The 22679-nt window shown below is 36.0% G+C and overlaps 1 protein-coding gene across 6 annotated transcripts in view; it reads left to right on the plus strand.

Annotated features, from left to right (window-relative positions):
- msrb3 (methionine sulfoxide reductase B3) overlaps positions 1 to 22679 on the plus strand; it is a 44750-nt gene that overhangs the window by 1516 nt on the left and 20555 nt on the right. The window contains exons 2-5 of one of the 6 annotated variants that reach the window (XM_088923362.1): positions 8373 to 8521; positions 10877 to 11000; positions 18599 to 18707; positions 21204 to 21281. In XM_088923362.1, the coding sequence (XP_088779488.1) occupies positions 10925 to 11000; positions 18599 to 18707; positions 21204 to 21281 (263 nt within the window). In that variant the 5' untranslated portion in view covers positions 8373 to 8521; positions 10877 to 10924. Of the gene's footprint in view, positions 1 to 3485; positions 3567 to 8372; positions 8522 to 10876; positions 11001 to 18598; positions 18708 to 21203; positions 21282 to 22679 lie in introns of all 6 variants that reach the window. The other 5 variants (XM_088923359.1, XM_088923363.1, XM_088923361.1 and 2 more) reach the window with 5 other exon arrangements.

The raw sequence follows: 22679 nt of genomic DNA on the forward strand, positions 1-22679 counted from the left end.
CTCTGGTTTCCTCTCAGAGTCCAAAGACATACTGGTAGGGTAGCTGGTTTCTGGGAAAATTAGTTTTGGTGTGATTGTGTGAGTGCCTGTGTGTCTGCTGTGCGATGGACTGGCGTCCTGTCCAGAGTGAACCCAGCCTTGCCCCATTGCTTGCCAATATAGGATCTGGCTCCCCTGTGACACTGAATTGGATGAAGCCGTTAGAAGATATATGGATAACAGCATAGCTAAATATGATACTACGTATCATAGGGGTCTACTTTCCTTCATGCTGTAGTGCAAAAATGGATCTCTACAATTTTGGTTAGTAGCATTTGGAAGCTTTTTTTGAGCCTTCAGTTAATTCTTTGCTTCTGTCCTGTGAAAAGTACCCCGTTTTGCAAGGAAAGCTATTTTACAATCTAGCTGCTTTGTTGCATTTACGGTTGTAGTCATACATCATTTTCAGTGCATAAAGTGCTGAAGGTGGCTCCTACTGTATTATAAGGAGGATGTGAAAGGTGGTTCCTACTTTTACGGCTGGCACGATTTTGCCAGATTATCTCAAACCAGTCCTGACAGAGGTAAACTAAATTGGTATGAAAAGGAGCAGAGAGACCATCTTATCTTTCATTAATTGCCACAGCTAGAGATAAATACTTGCTAAAAGTATTCTTGGCAGCAAGTAAGAAAGCTATAACACATAAATGGTTACAAAGAGACCCCCCGACCAAAGAAAACTGGATTGTTATTGTTCCAAAGTTTTATGAAATGGAAAAATTAACCTTTCAGTTAAGACTCCAGTAGGAAGGTTTTGAGAGATACTGGGAGAGGTGGATTATTTCTAGAAACTAATCAGAATGACTTTATGCATTATACCCTCTGTAAAGATGCAAAAAAAAGATACATAACAGACTATACTCATTTATATTTGTAATACTTGAGGTTTTAAGATGACTGGAAACTTATGTTTTTTATTAACATACAATGGTAATCAGAAAACACAGTTAAAAAAATTACCACAGCTAACTGAGTTTCCCCTTCTGTTAAAAACTGCCTTAACCTGTATGTTTCTACTTTTAAGTGCCTGAGGTTGGTTTGTTTCCAGGAAGTTCATTTTCACTGTCCTTATTAAGCGTTGTCTCTTCATATGTTACTTAGTAACAAGAATGAATAATCTAAGTACATGCATTCATTAGCTGTAGGCAGGCAGCTTCAGGCACCACATCTTCCAGTGTAAGAACAGTGTAAAAACAAATTCCAGCAGGAATCCCAAATCCAAATTATTAGTTTTAAAAAAAAAAATAGCCTTTCATCTTGCCTGCAGTGTGGAAATATGTTGTAACAGCACTCCTCCATTAGTTTCAATTTGCAGTATGTATTGTGAAAGCTAAGCACTGTCACTTAGCATTCAGTAAGATTTTACAAAATAGAATTTGCTATCCCATGTTATTGATCACCTTAATATACCACACAGAATTACTTATTCTCAGAATCAATTCAAATTATGGGTAGTGTCCTTGCTAAATAAGGTACAGAATAGCAAACATACTGTAGGATGATAATACAAGATTACTATGTTTAGTTACATCTTTAGAATGCCAAGAAAAATAATTATTATGAAATAAAATAGTTTGTGTTGAGCAAAATGTGATAAATTTGAACTGTTTGGGTCAAAGCTTTTGCTTATATTTGTGTTGAAGAACGAGTCAAAATCCGACTAAAATGTTGCCTTGCACCAACATACTGAATATCTTGCAATAAAGATAGTGTTCGACATTTGAATCAGCACATTCTATTGGATCTGGACAGTTGCCTTTAAACTTGCTTAGAGTGAGTGAGGTATACTATAAGAGGTTCCAAGTCAGTACAGATCCCCTGTAGAATGTGTGTACCAAGTATCCAGTCCAGGTCCTAGAGGGACAGTATGTATGTGGGTTTGCATTCCAGATAAGCTAACCTATAATGAGGTAAAACAACTACTGTAGTTACTGGTTACCAGCTGAGCCCATTGAACAGATTGTCTTAGTGGGCCCTGTGTTATTTTACCAGTTGTACTTTAGGAAGTGGGATATTATTCATAGACCATTAACAGGGGTCTCTTGTGACAGGGGTAATATTCATTGACTAGAAAATTGCTATTGTAGCACCAAACCATAAAAGGGCAACAAAACATACCAAATAATTATGAACCAATCTATTTGGCAATGATTTTCTATGGGATTGTCAGTGTGGATTTAGATAACCTTGGTTTTGCTTAAGCTTGTTAGAGTACTTTTAAAAAGCAACAACGGTAATTGATATAAGTGGAGCAAATTATGTGATACATTTACATTTTCAGAAGGCTTATGATAAAGTTCCTCAAAGAAGATGATCAAATATCATGTGGTAAGCCTTCACGACAATGTACTTGGATTAAGATTGGACTCATTGACAGGAACTAAAGAGTACAGAAATGGGATGAATGTTTCAATTAAGTTAATGTAATAAGTGGAGTACCTCAGGGACCTGTAATAGGAGCACTGTTCTTCCTGGTATATGTTGGTGATCTAGATTCTGTCATATTTAACAGAAAGATCACGTTTGGATAGTATGTTAAAGAATGAGGATAATCAAAACACTGTGGAAGCTTCAAAAAATCACAATGGCTTAGACCAAACACAGGACTGGCAAATAACATTTAATATAGACAGCTTCAGGGTGTTGCATAAGAACAATGCAACCAGCTGTGTCTTGGAAGAAGCAATGGTATTGGCTTTGTGGATCCTGTTCTCAGTTTTAAAAGCACTTTCCTTTAGTTTTCATTTTTATGATTCACTGTTGATTTTGAAGACCTCCTTCAGGCTTCCTCAGTGCCTTTGACAAACTGAGTACTGCAATCACGTCCCTTCTGCGCTGCGGACTCTTCTGCACTGTTCAGGATGGCAAGTGTTTGTTCTGGGTGAGGAGGACGCTCTTTTATGAATCAGTTTTGAGGATCCACTGCTGAGCACAAAGGAATGCCCCACACTGACAGGTTGATAGAACTGAATCTTTAGTCATGAACTAGAGGAAAGTAGATGCAGCGGCAGTCCATTTAAAATTCAGACAGGAGGCACTTCTTGACTCCACAACAGTGGGTTGTGGGACTGATGAACCAACTACCTGGCCTTGTTAGCCAGCTGATACCCTGGGTTCTTTCAAGAAATAGCTGGTTGGAGATCCACAAGCCAATTAACTACTAAAACCTTCATGTATTAAAAGTGCTCATAGAAGGAATCAATGTGTGGAAATGCTTGTCTGTTTTTAGATTTATTATTTTTTTATTATAGTTTTATCAACGGGAGTTTAATATATATAATTAAATACCTTTAATAAAGAAGGGTTTAGTTAGTCAAGTCTTTACGTAACTTAAATCTTACTATAGGGTAATATAGATGGAAGTGACCCTTTCTTGGCAGTTGTGTGAAGACATGTAGAGATTTAACATTCGTTGTATTATGATGATCCTCCTTTATTTTCCCTAGCTGTGTCAGGAAGTGAAGACGGAGGGACAGGAGAGGAGGATTGCAGGCTCACTAGGGTTTATTGTCCTTTAAGGTCAACAGGTGCGTGTGCTGATCAGAGTGGGAGATAGCGAGAGAGAATATAACTGCAGCCAGCAGTCCATCGGGATAGAGAGAGAAAGAAAGGAAACTTCCCTTGTTTATATAAGCAGGAGAAATGAAATAACAATAAATGAAAAAAACTTTTATACTTGTAAACCCTTATAACAAAATACCATTTTAAACATATGCTTAAAGTATACAGTACAGTAAAAGGATTAGAATTACCTTTTACTTTATATTATTCACCTGGTAAGAAGCTCGCCACACTACTCTTTACACATGTAAGTGCAGCTTTCCTTACCAGCAGCTTTTATTATGGGACCCATGTGAGAGTTTTAAAGTCAAATTTGCATAACCCAGGGAGAAGATGTACTGTATATAGGACAGTCTGTATATGAGGGTAATGTTTTTTTTCCTTCAGATAAGAATACTGTTTTGTCCTTAATTACACTGCCGATTAGCATAGTTCATGTTGATGTAGATCAAAATGAATCTTATGTACTGTTCCCTTTTTCTTTCTGAGAAATAAAGTTAATGAATTTTATTGTCCACCCTCATGGATTTGCTGTGTCAGAGTAGCAACTTTTGTAGAGAGGGAGGATGAATTTTTTCCTTCGTAATCACAGTTCAACATCGCTCTTTAGAGAGCAAAATGTGTTGTCAACTGAATAATTGCATATGAAAATGAACTTTCACACTGAGTCAGCTTTCTGTTAATGATGTGCTGCCATTATGGACATGCTGTTTATCAGTCTGGCATAACTGGAAGTTACAGAACGTGAACAGCAGTTTTTATCAGACTGCGCAGTTTATACCAGAGTGGAATACCATGACTCATTGCTATATTTATATCCCTTAGAGACTGCATAGTGCTGATTTTCTGGATTGATAGTATAATGATCTAAAGCAAAAGTGGTATTTATTTTTCTGAGTATTTCTTATTTGCTTGAGACTTGATTTTGAGTGATCCATGACAGCAGTTTCTTGCAGCCCTTTTGCTCAAACAGGACTACATTGGCGATACATGATCTTGTTGTTTAATTATTCAGACTGAGTGTTCTAGGAGGATTAGGAGTATGTTTGTGTTATAATGGTGGGCTTAGTTCTGTGCTGGTTGGCCTTATTGGAGAAATGGGGAAAAAAAGCCTAGATATACCTATTTCCTTCATATTTAATTTAAATGTGAGGTTAGATTATTTAAAAATGTAAAAATGTTAAAAAAAACAGAAATAACTTTTTGAAGCTTTTTATTAGCCTGCGCTGATTCAGTTTGACATTTCTTATTGTTTTTTTTACAACTTGGCTCATAACTGACCAGACCAGCCATCAGATCCAGTCCTGTAAGATCCTCTTTTATTTTGATTTTTTAACATGTTGAATGAACAAATGTATAATTTCCAAGAGAATTAAAGTCCAAACAGTACATAAGGCATACAGGTTACAGAGAAGACAAAGAATAGGCAAGGGGTGAGCTCTAAACAGTTATATAAATATGAAATGTTTTACACAAAATAGCTTTTTTGTTGTTGTAGATCAAAATAATTCTTAAGTTGTTTTTTCTTTCTGAAAAATAAAGTTAATGAATTTATTGTCTACTGGCCTTGCAATGTCAGAGTAGCACCTTTGGTAGCTGTGGAAGCATCAGTCAGGTGTGTAACAGAAGGTAAAAATAAGCACAGCTGAGCAGAAACATACACGTTTTTACAGTAGGTTGTTCCAAGGTTAGTCTTGGAACATGTCTTGGTTGTGAAGAAGCGTCATCTGAATTAATCTAATTTATGCATATCATTTCTGTCCACTTGCACTTAGGGGTTTTAACATCCTGGGACATACCATTGGATATCAATACAAAGCACTGTGTGCTTTGTTGAAATATGGGCACTCTGTGTAAAGAGAGTGATGATGGTGTTAAATTGAGGCTTATCCAGTAGATAGACAATCTTCTGTAGGTCCATGTCTCAATAACACAGCAAGGTAATACGTTGTACAGCACAATGGCTTGTATTTCCCGGTTACGGGTCTCAGCCCCCGAGATGCAGTCTTGCTTATCTAAAGGAAGTTGACAGTGTTATTTATAATGTCTGTCCTTGTGCAGCATCATGATACATGGTGCCATTTAGTTTCTCCACCAAGGCCAAGTAATGCTGACAGTTCTCCCCATCAGAATGTTTGTCTCTTGTAGACATAATTGATTTAGTCCGTGTTTTTTGGAGGACAGTGCTATTAATGGTTAGCTGAACCTTGGTTCCTTCCACCAGATACTTAAAATACTGGAAATGTTCTGTCAGTGAATAGAATTTTTGAGGATAACATTTGTTTATTCTGGAGAATACTTAGAAGAAGATACCAGAACATTAAAGCGGAGGATTAACCTTTGCATTTTAACACAACCTGAAATGCAATAATATTTTACAGGATTAATCATGTATACGTGTTCGTTCGGCACCACATCCATGATTTGTATACAGCAAAAGGGAAGAATTCTGGTAAGGAAAATCTAAAATGCAGTGTGTTTTAAATATACTCTTTATAAAGACCTGTAACAAGAACCTACTTTTTTATCTGTTTCACGAGCAGTATGTTTAATTAAATAAGGAGTTGGCAGTTCTGCACTTTGAAGGCTGTTAGGTTCAATGTTTTGTTTGATATCGATTGGTTGGTAGCAAATTGTTACGTTTATAAAATCTGAAATATAAATAAAAACTCTTAGAGTCAGCATATCCCTGATAATAACTGAACACTTCATAAAATTATGATAATGTGCTAGTATAAGTAATTTTCAATTTATTTTACACGTTTTGCACTGTGATGAAATGTCAAATGCTATATTCTGTGCCATTTACTTAATGGTAATGGTTACAATTAAACAGTTTAGGAAAGGTGGGAAAAATTATAATGGACAACTTTAAATCCGATATAAAAGCTGCTTAATTTCAGTACAGTATTACATTAAGTTCCATATAATACATACCTGTGCACATAATCAAATATAAAATGTATGATAACTTTGTATATTGAATCATAAATCATACGATTATCCAAATATCTGAAAAATACTTTTGAGTGAAGATGTCCAATTAGTATTGTACAGAACCAAGTCAGGGTTAAAAAGTTTTGCCTTCTTTTTGGTGAAAATCTAGTAGCAATGAAAATGCACGTTTTGTTAAAGTGAAATTCATTAACAGTATTTGAAAATCAAAGGAATGGGTGCATTTATAAAACATTAAGTAAAATATATATTTTTATCAAATGAATTTTGTTTTAACATCTGTTTGTATATTTCCAAGTAAATTCTAAATAAATAAGTATCATAAATGTATTAAATCTAAGGGATTTCCACAATTGCTTTTTCATTCATTTCAAGTTGATGCTCAGTATTGGCATGTCTGCCTGTTTGTCCTTTATAATGTAGCACCTTGACAGTTGAGGAGCAATGTTTTCTTTACTATGCTCTCTAATATGGTGTAAGGCTAATTCCAGCCAATATCTTATGGCTCCACAGGTGGTAGCACTGTGGTGCAGTGGTTAACATTGTTGCTTTACAGCACTGCGGCCCTGGGTTCAATTCCAGAACTGCGCTGCTATCTGTGTGAAGTTTGTATGTTCTCTCTGCGTTTGTGTGGCTTTTGCTGGGTGTTCCAGTTTCCTCCCACAGTCCAGATATACCGATAGGTTAATTGGCTTCTGGAAAAAATGGCCTGGTGTGAGTGTGTGTGTCTGTTTGTATCTGCTCTGTGATGGACTGGCATCATGTCCAGGGTGTATCACTCCTTGCGCCCATTACTTGCTGGGATAGACTCCGGCTTCCCCACGACACTGAATTTTTTAAAGTGACTTGAAAATCAAAGGATTTTCTAACCATAGGCCTGGATAAGGTGCACTAGAGAGAACTGGCCTGGAATAAAAAGAATGATAGAAAAAACATTTCTTCTGCTGGACATTGCTTCCAAATAAAGGTTTATTCCATGCTGAAAAGAAGGCTCCACAGCCGAAACATTGAGTTTTTCTTCTCTTTTCAGCATGGAATAAACCCTTTCTTGTTCCTTTGCAGCCTAGGCATGCTGACGCAGCTACCTACTTGAATTACTTCCAAATATTTGGCGGACTTGAACAAATTAATACAGTAGTCCCTGGAATGTACTTCTTAAGGATTGGGCTTCTGGCAGCTTGAGGATTTGCCTCTCGTACACTTTTAGCACATTTGTTGATCTTCCACCTTGTGGAAGATTGTGGTATTGAACTTATTTTTTAACTTACTGATCATATTTTGAACTTATTTTGTATTAAATTGTTTAGTCAGTCCAACATGCTGCTTTTCAGTAGAACCGTATGGGTTTTACTCAGGAAATAATGTTACTTTTGGATGGATTTTGCATCCAGTGCTGCTTCAAGGTCTCGCGTCGGTGGAGGGTGGAGCGGTGTCACTGTGGCTAAGGATCTGCGCCTGTGGCTGCAAGGTTGCCGGTTCAAATCCCGTGGCCTACTCCTACTCCGTTGGGCCCCTGAGCAAGGCCCTTAACCCCAACTGCTGAAGGGGCGTGGTATAAATGGCCGACCAAGCGCTCTGACCCCAAGCTTCTCTCCCTGTCTGTGTGTCTCATGGAGAGCAAGTTGGGGTATGTGAAAAGACAAATTCCTAATGCAAGAAATTGTATATGGCCAATAAAGTGCTCTTCTTCCAGTAAGCTGGTTTTGTTGAATATACAGGGGTCCTTAAACTGAGATTTCCTGCCTTGCTAAACAGCAGGGTACTACCATGTAGTGCGACTGGGTTACAGAGTGACATTGCTGCCTCTCTTCCTGTAGCACTGGGGCTGTCTCAAGCCTTGGTACAGGCCAGATGGCTGCGATCGTCAGGCGCATCGGCTGCCTGGTGCTTCTGAACTTGGTGAGACAGAATAGGAAGACCTTTAAGACTGAGGTGCGAGGACTGAGTAAGACTGCAGCTTACCTAGGTAACACCTTGTTTCACTGGACACCATTATTTTCATATGACAAATAACCACAGTATGAAATTGAAATCAATACATTGTTTACTTTTGCTGACATGTTTGCCTCAGTATTATACTGTACATCACCAAGAAAAAAAACTGTGAAATCACTATTGCTTCTTATAGCAGTATGAAATAATGGTTAAATTCTAGTGCGCACTTGTGTACTAGTGCATCCTTTTATGATTAAAGGGGGTTTTGAGATCGGGCATGCCTGCATCTTGTTCCTCCTGCCTGAATGTTGACCAGAAGCATTATGTTTTAGTGTAATTCTTCATTATCATTAGTCGTGTGAATGAGATGACCTCCTAAAACAAAGGACTTCCTGCAATTTTCAAGCTTATTATTATTATTATTATTATTATATACTGTAATTATTATATAGTTATATATTATTTAATAATAATATTGAGTTCCAGGCTAACAAACCTCCATTTGTTTGAATTATGGGGGAAAATGTAATTTGAAGTGATTTACGAATCTTGTCATGTATTGTTGAATTTTATTTGTCCATATTTCACCAATTGATTGTTTATTCTATGTATGTTAAAACAGGTTGAAAAGTCAATTTATTAGTTTATACCTATTAAAATGCATAGATCATTGAACAGATGAAAAATGGTCTAGTATTGTATTTGATAAATGTTTTTTGTGTTCACTGTCAGATGTATTGCCTTTTATCTTGCCAAAGGTGTAAATCTCTGAAAATGCTGTATTGCCCTAGTTTCAGGTATTGGGCAATACATTAAAATAAAAGAATCTCACCACTGAATGGATATTAAATTAAAACAGACTCATTGCTATGAGAAGCTGAAAGACCATTTCTTTGCTATGCTTAAGAGTTACCTTACCTAAGAGTTTGTTGTAGGTACAGATCATTGGACATTGAGATGATGCTCCAATTATCTGATTTGGTTGATTGACTGGTATGCGGTATGTTTGAACAGATTGCACCACTGCACCCATGACCCGGTACTGTACATGCAGTTCAAGGTCAGCTGACATGGGCCATGATAACAGAGAAGTTTCACATGGGGATAATTTTAATCAGTTTCTAAACACATAAAACAATGGGAGTTTTGTGTTTTGAGGGGATATTTTTAAAATCATGCCTAAACTAAATTGTGATGTCAACTTTAAAATGAGATATGTTCAGTGGCACCCTGAAGAGCAAAAGGGAGAGCTAAGGGAGACAGCGCATGCTCCTTCATTGGAGTATTTACAGTATGAATCAATCAGGTGACGTAAGTAGTATGTGCATAAGAGAAAACTGTACTTTCTATATGTCTGTTTACTAATTCCACTAAAAGTTATCGCTTTCATGTTGATGGTCTAATCTAGGGCTGGGCGATATGGCCAAAAACATTATCACGATAAAAATTTTCATATCGGTCGATATCGATAATTATCACGATAAATGTCAAATCATTATTTCTTTCAAGTTTAAAGGCAGATTTTTTTCTCCTGAGTGAAAGTTGAAGAAACCAGACAGTTAATTGGTAAATTAAACAACTCTTTGTTTTAAGAACACAACAAACACTTGCCAAACAGCAGAAACATTAAACAAATCTGAGGTAGAGAGTATTCAAGTCTTTTTATGTCAAAATATACATGAGTAAAATTTACAAAATAAATATCTTAATAGAAAAATTAAATACTGCAGTGTGATAAAACACACATAGAAGATAGCTCAGACAGACTGCAAAGTTTAAAGTGCTCTGTTTTATGTCTGATCGTAAAAAGCCAAAATATCTCCAAATTACCGAAGTTGAATGACCTTTTCTGTTGGCGATGTCATCGTCCTTCGAGCTGGTCGTTGACAGCACTACATTTGCTTCAGTGTCGCTCATTTCTCCACTCTAACTACAATCCTGTCAGCCACCACCGTGTGGGTAAACAACCCCGTTAGCTGCCCGGTCTGCGACACGCACGCACACACGCATATCATGCGCAAAGCATAAACGTATATATCGAACATTTATCGAACTTTTGTTAAAATTATATCGAGGAAAATTATATCGCGATAATTATCGTTATCGAATTATCGCCCAGCCCTAGTCTAATCTGTACTGCATAATCACAAATAATTTTGGAACCAAGATCATTTTGCAATCATTTTCCTTTTTTGAATGGAGGTTAATTTTGTTTTAGAAATCATTATTGCAGAAGAAAACCTTTTCTATTTTTTAAATGCTTATTTCCTCGTTAATGATATGTACAGTAAATGCAAACTACATTGTGTTGTATTCAATGCAAGAAAACAGCGCTGGCAAAAATGTTTTATTTTTTCTCTTCATTTTTTCTTCTTCCCACTTGTAGCTCCAAAGCCCTGTTGCCTCAGGTTTTCTTGGTGGAAATACCGCAGTGATGTCCGCATTCAGTCTGCTGCACCTTGTGACTAAGAGCCAGCCTGTGGCCCTGCGGCCCTGTGGCCTCCCCTCAGGTTGACTGGGTGCTGTTTGACGTGTTTTGCGAACATGAGCCCTAACACACAGGCTAAAGGGTGAACGCTCTGCTGCAGAAAAACAAGGCTACTCCGCGTTCTGAGAACTCATGCACAGTAAGGGATATACAGTACTGTAGTACACCTGTGGCTGATTCCAAGTTGTCTCCTCACAGGCTACTTCAGGTAGAGAAGAGTTGGCTCTATCATGTCCCAAGGTAGAAAGGAAAGGATAGATTTTCAATCACAGTAGTCTTATTTTAATTTAAAAGATACTGAACTTGTTAGCGGTTGTTTCCTAAGTGAATATGCTATTAAGTTTGAGTTTTTAAAATATACTGAGCATCAAAAATGACATTACAACTGCAACTGTCTTTGTTGTGGCAGATGCACTGACATTCTATTAAATGGATATGCATTAGGTATGTCGAGTAACATCTGTCATGAACAGGGGGTCTACTGTGAAAGTTACAGACTAGTAGCCTGTGTATCCACTATTGGAAGCAATTCAAGCTGTACATCTGTGACAGATGCTTTGACCCAGTTGCAGATGCTAGATTGAGGGATTCTGTCCCATTCCTCTCAGAGGTCCTGGATAAGCATATGACTGTTCAGAGCCCTAGATGCCATATGTTATCCCTTCTAATTTTACAGATATTCAGTAGCTCTCAAGTATGCTGAATAGGGCAATCCTGGTTATTACACGAAAGCCCTTGTAAGAGCAGCAAGAACAGCAAAACGATATATGTGGTCCTGCTGGAATGTTACTACATCAGGTTGAGCCCGCAGGAAGGACAGCCAGCAAAGTCCCAGTTCTTGATCAGAGTAGTGCTGTGAAGTCAGGTTAATATCAGTCAGTACAAGTAGAGAGTGTATCAGCTAGACACTCCTGCCCAGTCCCTCACACTTGACCTCCCCATTGATTGGTCTGTTGTCCAGAACAGTTGGCATATTGTTCTCCACATCTATGCCACATTTGCTGACATCCATCAGGGTGGTCTATATTAAACACTGATTCATTACTAATGCATACGTGGCTCTATTGTTGGTTGAGTCCACCTGAGGTGTTTTTCACACCACCTCATTCTGTTGCATCGATTAATATTGGTGAGCACTGGGGTCCTGTGGTTGTCTGGGAAGAAAAAATGTTGCAGTTTATCTTGGTGCTTCCTTAGTTGCTAGTGCCAGGATAATTGTAATCTGGCATTTCTGATAGAGTGGAACAGGTAGTCGTCACAAAGATGAAGCATGATGAAATGTCAATCTTGACGAGGGGCTTTGAGTCGTGACCTCTCGCTGGTGCAGTGTGTTTTGGTGTAATGTCTTGCTAGGTGAGAAAGGGCTAGCTGTGAACACAAGTGAAGAAGACAAGTGACAATGTGCTGATTTAGTCTAGCCACCAACATACTGATGATAGAGCCTTGTTTTTTTGGTAAGTTATTTGGATGTTTACCTGATTTGACATTAACAATGGCCTGTGTCCAGGCTCCCACACTAATGAAGTGATTTACTGGTTATGCAATTTTAATTAAAATAACCCCAAAAATGTTCATTCAATATTCAAAATGTATCATGTACTTTATTTCTTAAATATATACTAATAAATAATATGGTGATTCGATTCTTTTGATGCTCAGTATAGTTTTTACACTTTCCTGTTAAAGATTCAACACTTGTTCAAAAAGACGTGGTGGCTCTGAGCTATCATGTCGCAGAAAACACTGGTATTTGTTTCAGGTAGCTACTCCTGATTGTCTTAATGTAATAGTTGGATTACAAGGAAATAGTTCATTTTACTCAAACACTGGATAAAGACACTTATGAAAAATGTCAGTTATAAATCCCCAAAAATGTTTTTTTTTTAACACAAAACTGATGAGCTCATGATATCTCTCCTCAAAGGCTGGGAAATGAAGTGTCAAATTTCTGTTTTAAAATGTGAAAACTTTTAAAGGAAATAACATTATCAATGCCCAGCAGATGGCGCTGGCCTAATATACAATCTCCGGTGTGTGAAAATGTAGATTATTTTCTTGTCTGTTGGGACGTGCAGGGACAATTTCTTGCACTAGCTGTGCTTTTCATCCCCCAGATCTGAAATTGATATGGACATCTTTACACAGTAATTTTTAAGAGGTGTGTATTAATTAAAAACTCAAACGCATAAAAGTGCAATATAGTGCTGAAGTGTCAACATTTTATTTGGAAATTTATGTTCTAATATCATTGGTCTTTTAATGAGGAAGGCAGGTACCTGTTTACCTTTTATAAAGTCCAGTTTAAAGCCGTGCTACAGGATATAAGGTCTCCAGCTGCTTGTGGTTTTGTGTTTTTCTGCAGGAGATCACCCCTAGTGTGACAGCTCAATTTATGCTTTGCTGTGTTTTGCTTTTTTGGCCTTTTCTAAGTGGGGGGGGGGAGGCGGATACACTTTTACTAGTATTAAGTACACTGCTTGCCTTATGTTCCACCTGCATGTTAGATATAATAGTTACTAATAACCACTTTTTTTCATCTGAAGGAACTTGCATTTTAGATTCCCAGAAGCATATCATTTTGGTATCATTTCAGTTAATGAGCTGAAATATTCTAAGAATACAATTTGCAGATACCTAATCTAGTACTGTGTTTTTTTATTATTAGAGCAGTAAAAATAGTGACAGAAGAAGCTTAATAAAGTAATGGCATAGTAGTGGCACATAATTTGCATTGCTGTATGCATCTGTGTATTTCTACATGTGAGCAGGTACACGTGTGTGTGATTTTTAATAAACACTATAGTGTTTGTTTTTCTCTTTATTTTCTCACAGGAGGTTGTTCTCATCCACAGTGGTTTTACATTTAAATTCTGTTTGGACGTATAAGATCTTCACAGTGTGTTCTGTTTTTTTTTAGAAAAAGACCATATACAGTAGTTTGTTTTGAAGTTCTTGCTTTGTTTTCAAACATGTAGAATTATTAAAATCCTATTGTGTGCCATTTCTTCAAAATAATATTACAAACATTTAGCTGTCAAATGATCTACAATTATTTGCCACTTTAAAATACCAGTTCAAAATATTGCATGCAGTATTTTAACTAAAAGAGAACATTCCAAAATAAATACATGAAGATCAGAGGATAATGCAATAACAATAATTGAGTCTTGCTATATATAAATAAAGGTTTTTTCCAGTTACTGGTTAAGATTTGTGATTTTTTATGTTCACGCAGTTGGGACACAAAAAAGGATTTTCATACCTTGCTAATGATTTTCATTTATTAAAATGTAATATTGTGCGAAATGTAGTTTCAGAAATGTGCAAGAAGAAATACAGTATATTTAAAAAGAGCATTGGTGGACATAGTGTAAAACATCCTTGAAGGATTTGATTAATTCTAAAGCTATTTGTAGCTAAACTGTCTAATGCAGTGTTAACAGAGTAATTTATGTAATGCATACATTTCCCCTTGCTGTTAGCTCAACTTTGAATGGCTTATTAGATCAGGAAAACCGCGCACACAGAGAAGGAAAAAAACGAAGTTTGACAAGTTTAAATAAGCAAGGTTGGGGGGGGTGGAGGTTACAAAGAACAAACCTCGCTTACAATTAGGAAACAATATTTATATTTGAGGTTGAAAAGCCAGGATGTAGGAAAATTTTGCTAATTTGGAAGGTGACCTTAAAGTGCACCAAAATCAAATAATTTGTAGGGTATGACACGGGGCACATTCCAGGAAAATTTGTGTGAATGCTGCTTTAGTGATTCTTGAAAGACAAACAAACCCGGAATTAAACATTTCTCTCTTTTGAAGAAAAATGAGGTGAACAATGGAGTGCAGTAGCATTTTTACGGAGCCTGTTAAATAAAACTCAGCAGTCCTGTAAATGAGATGGTGCACTTTAATATTGTTTTCATATTAAAAGTAACTTTCACCCTGTGGAATGGAATGACTCCTTCAATGGGGCTTATTCACCAAAGGAGCTTTAATGTCCTCATTATTTACTTCATTCACATGGTTTCAATTTTTTTTTTCAGGGAATGCTTGACATTTCTGGTGAGAAGTGAGGCACAGTGGTGAATTGTTCTACTTTTTAAAACAACAACAGCCAAATAATCTTTGGTGAAGCCATTCTTTTTTGTTTTACCTTTAGATCTAGTGCTTTGTTACTTTTATGAACACTAATAATGTTCACTAAACACTAAAAACAGAAAAGGTACACAATTTTAGGAAATTGCAATCCAATACCATGTAATTTAAAACTGCAGTTGCGTCTCCTGAACTAAATGACATACAGATGGACAGCTGTGCTCCTGGAACATTAGAAGCACAATTGGGCTTTTTATTTGAGCACATTCATACATTGGGAACAAAAATATTTTTGTCAGAAATGTTTATTTCTAATTGTAAGTATTACAATTATGGCACTACATACCAAAAGAGAAATTTTGAACACGGCATTTTGTCAACAGAATTTGAAAATGAAATGTTTTTCTTACCTAAGGGTAGCTGGGGCAGTGCTTGGGGAGAAAAAAAGCTTTTGAACAAAAGGCTTTGAAAACTTGGGAGTAAGGTGAAAGAGGCAACCCCCTTCAGCTTCATACCAATATCTGCCACTTTGAAAACTCACAGTGCTAAATTCACATTGCTGTGGAAGAAGTGTTTACAGTCTTTCAAATGCAAGCGTTTTAAATGAGTAATAAAGTTAAGATGACATGTTCATCAGTTTTTTCACATTGGTATGTAAGGATTTGGAACCTTAACTATCGGTTGTGTTTTCCTGATTTAATTATTTTTATCTTCATTTTTTTGCTGAAGTAGTGTTTTTACAAACATTTATCTCTTAGCTAAGCATAAATATAAATTCTGTATTTAGTTGTGAAATCCGTAAAAAATCATAATTCATGCAAGAAATGAGTCTTAAGAGAAACTAGTATTCTTGTTTTGAAGACTTTAACAAGTAGTGTCTTCCGTTTCTGATTCAATTGGTCTCTAGTACAAAAACATGGGAAGGGAATTGGGTAGATTTGTGTATTTTTAGTAGTATTTTAACTAAAAATCAATAGATTTTTTTGTCTTAGTTTTACTGAGTCTTTAGGTGTGTTGCTTCATATCATCTTTCAAATAAGCAACATTTTTGTTACTAAAAATTATTGGTAGCAAAAGAAAAAAAACTTGAATTAATCTGCCCTTTTTCATATCTTACTCTACAGTATGTTCGAAAAACTATGTGAACTAAATTTGTGAAAATGTAAAGGTTCTGAGGTTGATTGCTCAGTGTAACAGCAACTGTCATTTCAAATTGTTAACATTCTATTATAGTAATATTATAAACTGGAAGTGACATGTATTGAAGTTACTTAATATGCAACCAAAATTCAGTTTTCACTGTAGTACATGATAATATTAATATAGATTAAGCGACTGTTTCCTTCAATATAAAACATTAAGTGTTCAATACTTTTATTTGTGTTGACATTAACAAATAATTAACATTAACCTATTGTGTTGACAGGTTTTTTATGGTTGTTTTTCTCTTTTTATAAATCTGTAAACATGTAATTCTAAGATTTTTGCAACAAATGTAAAAGTTATAAGTCATAATATACAGTATATTTTATAAATACATATATATAAAAAACTACACCAACTAAATGGCAAACCCTTATTTACAATCTTAAGATTACTACACAACTGCTGAAAAAATAGTTCCATTAATGTAAAATAATGTGCACTAATTTAGTACAGCCTTATGAAGTGTACAAACCTTCATGTGATGAGTAAAAACTTTATTTTTTCTTTCCTTAAGAAGATCAATACATAATTTCCAAATCATTGTATATTATAAAGCAAGGTTAAATATTTTCAATTTCCATTTTAAATCAATTGTGGTTTTGTTTTAAAATGTGAATCTTTAAATTTGTATTGGTCAAAATCTGAAATGTTAAGATCCGTTGTCTTCTTACAGTGATGTGCCTTCTTAACTAAATGGGTGAAGCAATGGAGAGAAAAAAAAACATTTCACTACAGTTAAACTTGATTGCAGAAGGGGCTTGTGTAGAATTGTGAATGAAGATAGAAAGATATTTCTTATCTTTTTATGGTGTGGCTATTGTTAAGAACAGTAGTGATAATAAACATACCTTTTAATTTTTTTCAATTCTATCGTGGTAACCTTCTTGTAAAGGACATTCCCGCCTTTGTCCATTACATAAATGTTACATGGAGGTCAAAATACGAACGGTGTTAATCTTGTTAACCTGCTGCTGCTTCCCAGTGCCTTCTCCAGGGTATTGTGGTTGACGTTAGTGTTAATGAGCAGGAAATAGATCCTCAATGAGGGAAAACAGCATTGGAATTAGTTTGTAGTTTTATGAATGCCATTTGGACATGTGCTTGTTTTTGACATTTAAAGCAGACTAATATGTTCTTTAAGGTTTTCTATTCAAAAGAAAGCATTTACAGTAAGCTTTCTGGTTTCTTACATGTGAATTTAGGAGCAGCTTCAGCTGCTCACATCTTACCTTACACAGTTTTGAAAGACACTCGGGTTTAAAGTATTCATGCAGCTGTAGGTGGAAGTAAGGAATTTAAATTTCCCATTCTTTTCCAGCGGGTATCTACTTTTTCAAATAAAAACGGCACCTTTGCTGGGATCATACTAAGAAAACTGGAATGTTTGTTACTCAAAGAAGATAACATTGCCACTAGATACACATTCTGGAACATTTCAATGCTCAGAAGCTATTGGGTGCCATAAAACTTTAAACATTTTATAACTGAATAATACAGACCTAATAATTGCTTAATGTTAAATATCAAATTGTATTTTGTCCCACAGACACCCCAATTAAAATCCCCTTACCTATGGCTTGTTTACAGTTTGTAAAATACATCCTCCGTTTAATTATATTGTCCTTATTTCACTGTAACGTCTGAATAATACGTCTTACTAAATTATTCAACAGGATGCATTCAAATATTACGCTTGTATATGAAGGTACTTAAGACTCTGTAAGATAAACAGCAGAATTCTTTATGTTGGGCCTAATGTAATATTGTGTGATACTTTGTTTTGAGAAATGCCCTTGCATCTCAGAGAAGCTTTGGCTATTGCACATCCTGACTGACCAAGCTGAGTGGTTGTTCCCATTTTCAGTTTCCAGGCAAGAAAGGACACATTCAAATATATATAAAGCATGTATAATATATATATAGCATATATAATTTATCACACAGTACATAATACAATAATAATACAAATGTGAATAAAACTACATATTCAGATTTCTCATGAAGCATATTTCAGTCACAAATTTAGTGACCTGACAATTTGTCATCTCTTGTGCCAATTTTTAACCTTTTTCAACAAATCTGTGGTGATTCTTGCCTGGAATCAAAAGCAGAATTAAATGCCTTTGGAATGAATGCTGCCTGGATTTGGAATGTTTAAAAAAGCCGAGCTGTTGCTTGACATCTGTTTGATGTGAAGGCAGCATCAGCCAGAGCTTGTTGACAGTCCAGCGCTATCTCTCTACGGTGGCCCCCAGCCGGCGCAGCTCCTGGGGACTTCCACTCAGTTTTCCCTTTTCCCGTATCCCTGCCTTGTTTTTCAGGGTCATGTAGGGATAAAAAGACCTATAAGGTGGTCTTCTCACAGGAGGAGCTGAGGAAGCGTCTGACTCCGCTGCAGTACCATGTTACTCAAGAGAGAGGCACAGAGAGGTATGTTGGCCCACAGAGGATGGCTTTTGGGATCTGCAGTCTTACAGGGTGAAGGATTCAGGCTGTGGGTTATCTCACATTTTACAGCACACGGACCCCTCTCTAAATCTACGACCTTAGAATAGAACTGAAAGTTAAACTCATGGTTATGGAAAGTAGTCTATCTACCATACCTACTTTTCTAGAAGGGGAAGGCAAAGCTTTGACCTCAAAGGTCGACACAAGATTATTTTGTCCAACAATGTTCCAATTGGAGCAAGTTTCAAGTGTGCCATGCTTCTTGCGATGATGTTATGGCTTCAGTGATCAAGAATAAATCAGTGAGCTAGAGAGGAGCCCCTCCTGTGTGGTTTTACCACCGTCCTTTTATCCTTTTATTTCAATGCCCCCACCACTTCTCTTTTCCCTGTTTTAACCATCAGCTTTTGAAAGCATGCTCTAAAGTCATTTTGTGTTGGGGGGGGGGGGGGAAGGGATTTCCCCTTTTAACCATTTTTAAAAAAAAAAACTGATCCTTCAGTGCCAGCAAAGGAAAATGCTGGACTGCCTGTTTGAAGTAATTACTACTGTTTTCTCAATTTACATAATATAGAAGAGTGTGTACAGTACATCATTTTAAGTGTCTTTTCTGAACAAGGACATTAAAAATATGTACAGTATATATGCCCTTCACTGTGTATATACTGTATATGCCCCAGTTGCCCTCTAGCAAGTTGATCTTGAAGGTGTTCTTTGTAATCTCAAAGATTGTCTGCCAAAAATAAGAATAATAAGTGATAGTTTTGTGACATTCTTTCTTTTTTTTTGCTTTGGCAAAGCACATGTGGAGAAAGTATTTATTGGCTCATTTGCAGTAGGAATGTTAAAAATGCTCAATAACTGCCCTCACATGGCTGTAGAGTTTGGAAGCTAGCCCTGAGAGCTGAATAAAGGAGTGTTTACTTCCAAAACTTTTTTTAGTGAGTAAAATCCAACCCCTCTCTGCAGATTCCAGTTCTGAGAGTACCTGCCAAGGCTAACCATTTTGGTGTTTAATTTATACTGTGGATCTTGGCTTTTAGCCCTGGGTCACCTCTGAATCAGATTTATTAGTGATGTAACTGCTTGTTTCCTGATAAAGGTTTTATTTTCTTTGTTTCTGTCCTCCTTTTGTGCCACACACAGGATCTTAATCATTTCAAATGTGTCTTGCTGTCACTGAGAGAATGCATACTTTTTGTTCATTCAAATGAGTGGCCCTCCAACAGTTAGCTGGGAATAGGTTTTAGGCATGGTATCTCAGCATGCACCAAAGTATTTTTTTCTTTATTTTAGGGTAGTGGAATGATTTAGTGCTCCAAACATACCTAAGATTAGGTCATTTTAAAAAACTCCTTTTTATTAAGAAAAATTGGGAGATCGTAAAAAGGGGGTGAAAGGATAATAAAAGCAAGGTGTGGAACACACAAGACTTTTTTGTTAAAAATGATACAGCTGATTTGTATTAAATATATTACTTTCCAGACTTAAAGATTGTTAATTTTCAAAATATTTTCCTAATGCCGCAGTTTCCTTGTCAAAAGTCAAAATGTGGAAAAACTAGAAATAAAATATATATTTATTCACTCCCTGCTAATTGTAGAATTTTCACTCAGTACAGAAGAGCTATAGTAGTTTTCTATACTGGGTGGATCTGCTTCAGAATTAATATAGAACATAGCTTTTCAATCACTTTCATTCGCTACTACTTTCATTGCAACCTCTACTTCAGTCAGAACCCTAGTGTTTAGTGAATGGTACAGAATGGATCCATACACCCAGGGCTCATGTCTATTAGTTGGCCAACAACATGACATAATAACAGAGGTTTAATTTGTAAGTTATTTTACAAATGGTTAATTCCCAGTGAGTTTTTTTTAAATTAAACCTTCAGTCATTAAAGGGTTATAACTAAAATCCAGAAACGGTTTTCTGGATTCAATATGGAGTTTTATATCTTTCACTGTGCAGTTTTCTGATCCTTTTTTTCTTATCTGTGTCATCCATGTACCTTTTTTAAGTTTTGAAACTCAGTTCAGAATGAGTTAAAAAATCAATCAGGAAGGATGTTTCAAAGTAGCTTAGTATGTTAAATTTCCCTTTAAAGTTAATGAATGTAAACATGTCCTTATCTGTTGCCTTCCTTCATAAAAGTCACAGCTTCATTAATAAATTCCTGTTGATGTAATATCTTGTGTCAACAGTGGCCACTAGTGCTGCAGGACCAAAACATTTCAAGTATACAAAATTTAGAAACAAATGCAGCAAAATAAATGGAAATGGGCTGCATTTCCAAAAATTACTTGCATAAATATATGTCCAGATGGTTTCCTAGCAAAATGTTTTTACTTAAGAACGATTGCCTGTATATTCACTGTATATACTGTATACAGTAAATCTGATCTAGTGGAAGTTATTGACATAACTTGAGCTGGTTGGCATTCGGACTGATCTTGCATTCTGGGATTGTCTTTGTAGTGCCTTCAGAGGAAAATTCACAGACCACAAGGAAGAGGGAATATACACATGTGTTGTCTGTGGGACTCCCTTATTCAAGTAAGTCAACAAGAAACTATTTAAAATACTTTGTGTATCTACAAAGTGTTGACATAAAACAAAATAACCACCAAACGTCTGGAGGCACACCATTTTTTTTAATCTTATGTGGTACTATGCTAACAAATTATGAATGTTGTCTTGTAACAGAGAGGTGGCGTGTTATCGTGAACTATAACCAGGCATCACTGATAGTACTGCACATTAAGTGAAACGTTAGGCATTGTAAATAGGAAGAAGAAAAATCAGTGGTCATTAGCCTTTTTTTATTTAGAACAAGATATCCTTTACTTGAAATGCCAAACTTATTTTCCAACTGCAAAAGAAAATAACTAAATGCTTAAAAATAAGTAAATATAATTATATATATATCCAGGATGGAAATTCCTCTATGTATAAACATTTTTTTGAGCTGCAGCTTTGGCTTACAGTGGAAAGGGTTTCTATCTCTTCTGGAGGCATGACATCAAAGATAATTCCTGGAAAAGGAAGTTACATGCTTCAGGTATGATCAGGTTATGATGTGCTTTTACCTATATGCTAAGAGCACTAGAAACACATTTTGATGAAATAGAATCTACCAGCAGGTAATTCTGATGTTCTTGGAATCACAGAAACCTGCCTAACTGAAAATTATGGAGAGGAGTATAACATGAGTGGATGTGCTCTCTTTCAGCAAGACTGGAAAGATAGAAGAGGTGGAGTTGTAGCACTGTACAGTATATCAAAAGAGTATTCAGGTTCTTAAAGGGGAACTGTAATGCTCTTTTTATATTACGTGGTTAAGAAGAATCAGAATTGAGGAGTGCATTTCAAACCACAATAAAAGTAAAATCTAAAATACCTCTATTTTATATCACAAAATAGATGGAATTTCCAGGTATGTTCTGTGTTTCAGAACCAGGAAACAAAACATCCGTTAATGTGATGCGGCTTATTACATGGTAAAAAAGCAGGCTTTTAATCCTATAGAAAAACTGCTCTCAATTTCGAGATGGTTTTGCCGACAAACGCAACTTGTTAACATTGCATGCTGATCTTGTTGAAACATTTATGTGGTGAACTGTCTGGTACACAGCCGATATTTATTTACTCATGTATCGCTTTACTTTAGTCATTGCTAGTGAGCAGGAAGGTCATCATGTCGGAATTCCGGGCAACTCGAGTGTGAATTTGAGACAAAATGGCAACTTATAGTACTTCCACAAAATTCCCGGTTTGTGCTTAATTCAAAATTTTAATTTTTTTTTTCTATAAATTTAATGAATTTTTTTAAATAAATATTTTGTTACCGAGATTTAATAACTGTTATGAGCAATTGTGATTGCATTTCCTCTTTAAGCTAGAATGGTCATGAAACTCTGAATCTACGTAGGCTAATTGAAAAGAACTTTCCAG

The sequence above is a fragment of the Atractosteus spatula genome, chromosome 8 (genome assembly GCF_055471065.1).
Source record: "Atractosteus spatula isolate fAtrSpa1 chromosome 8, fAtrSpa1.hap1, whole genome shotgun sequence".
NCBI classification, from domain to species: domain Eukaryota; kingdom Metazoa; phylum Chordata; class Actinopteri; order Semionotiformes; family Lepisosteidae; genus Atractosteus; species Atractosteus spatula.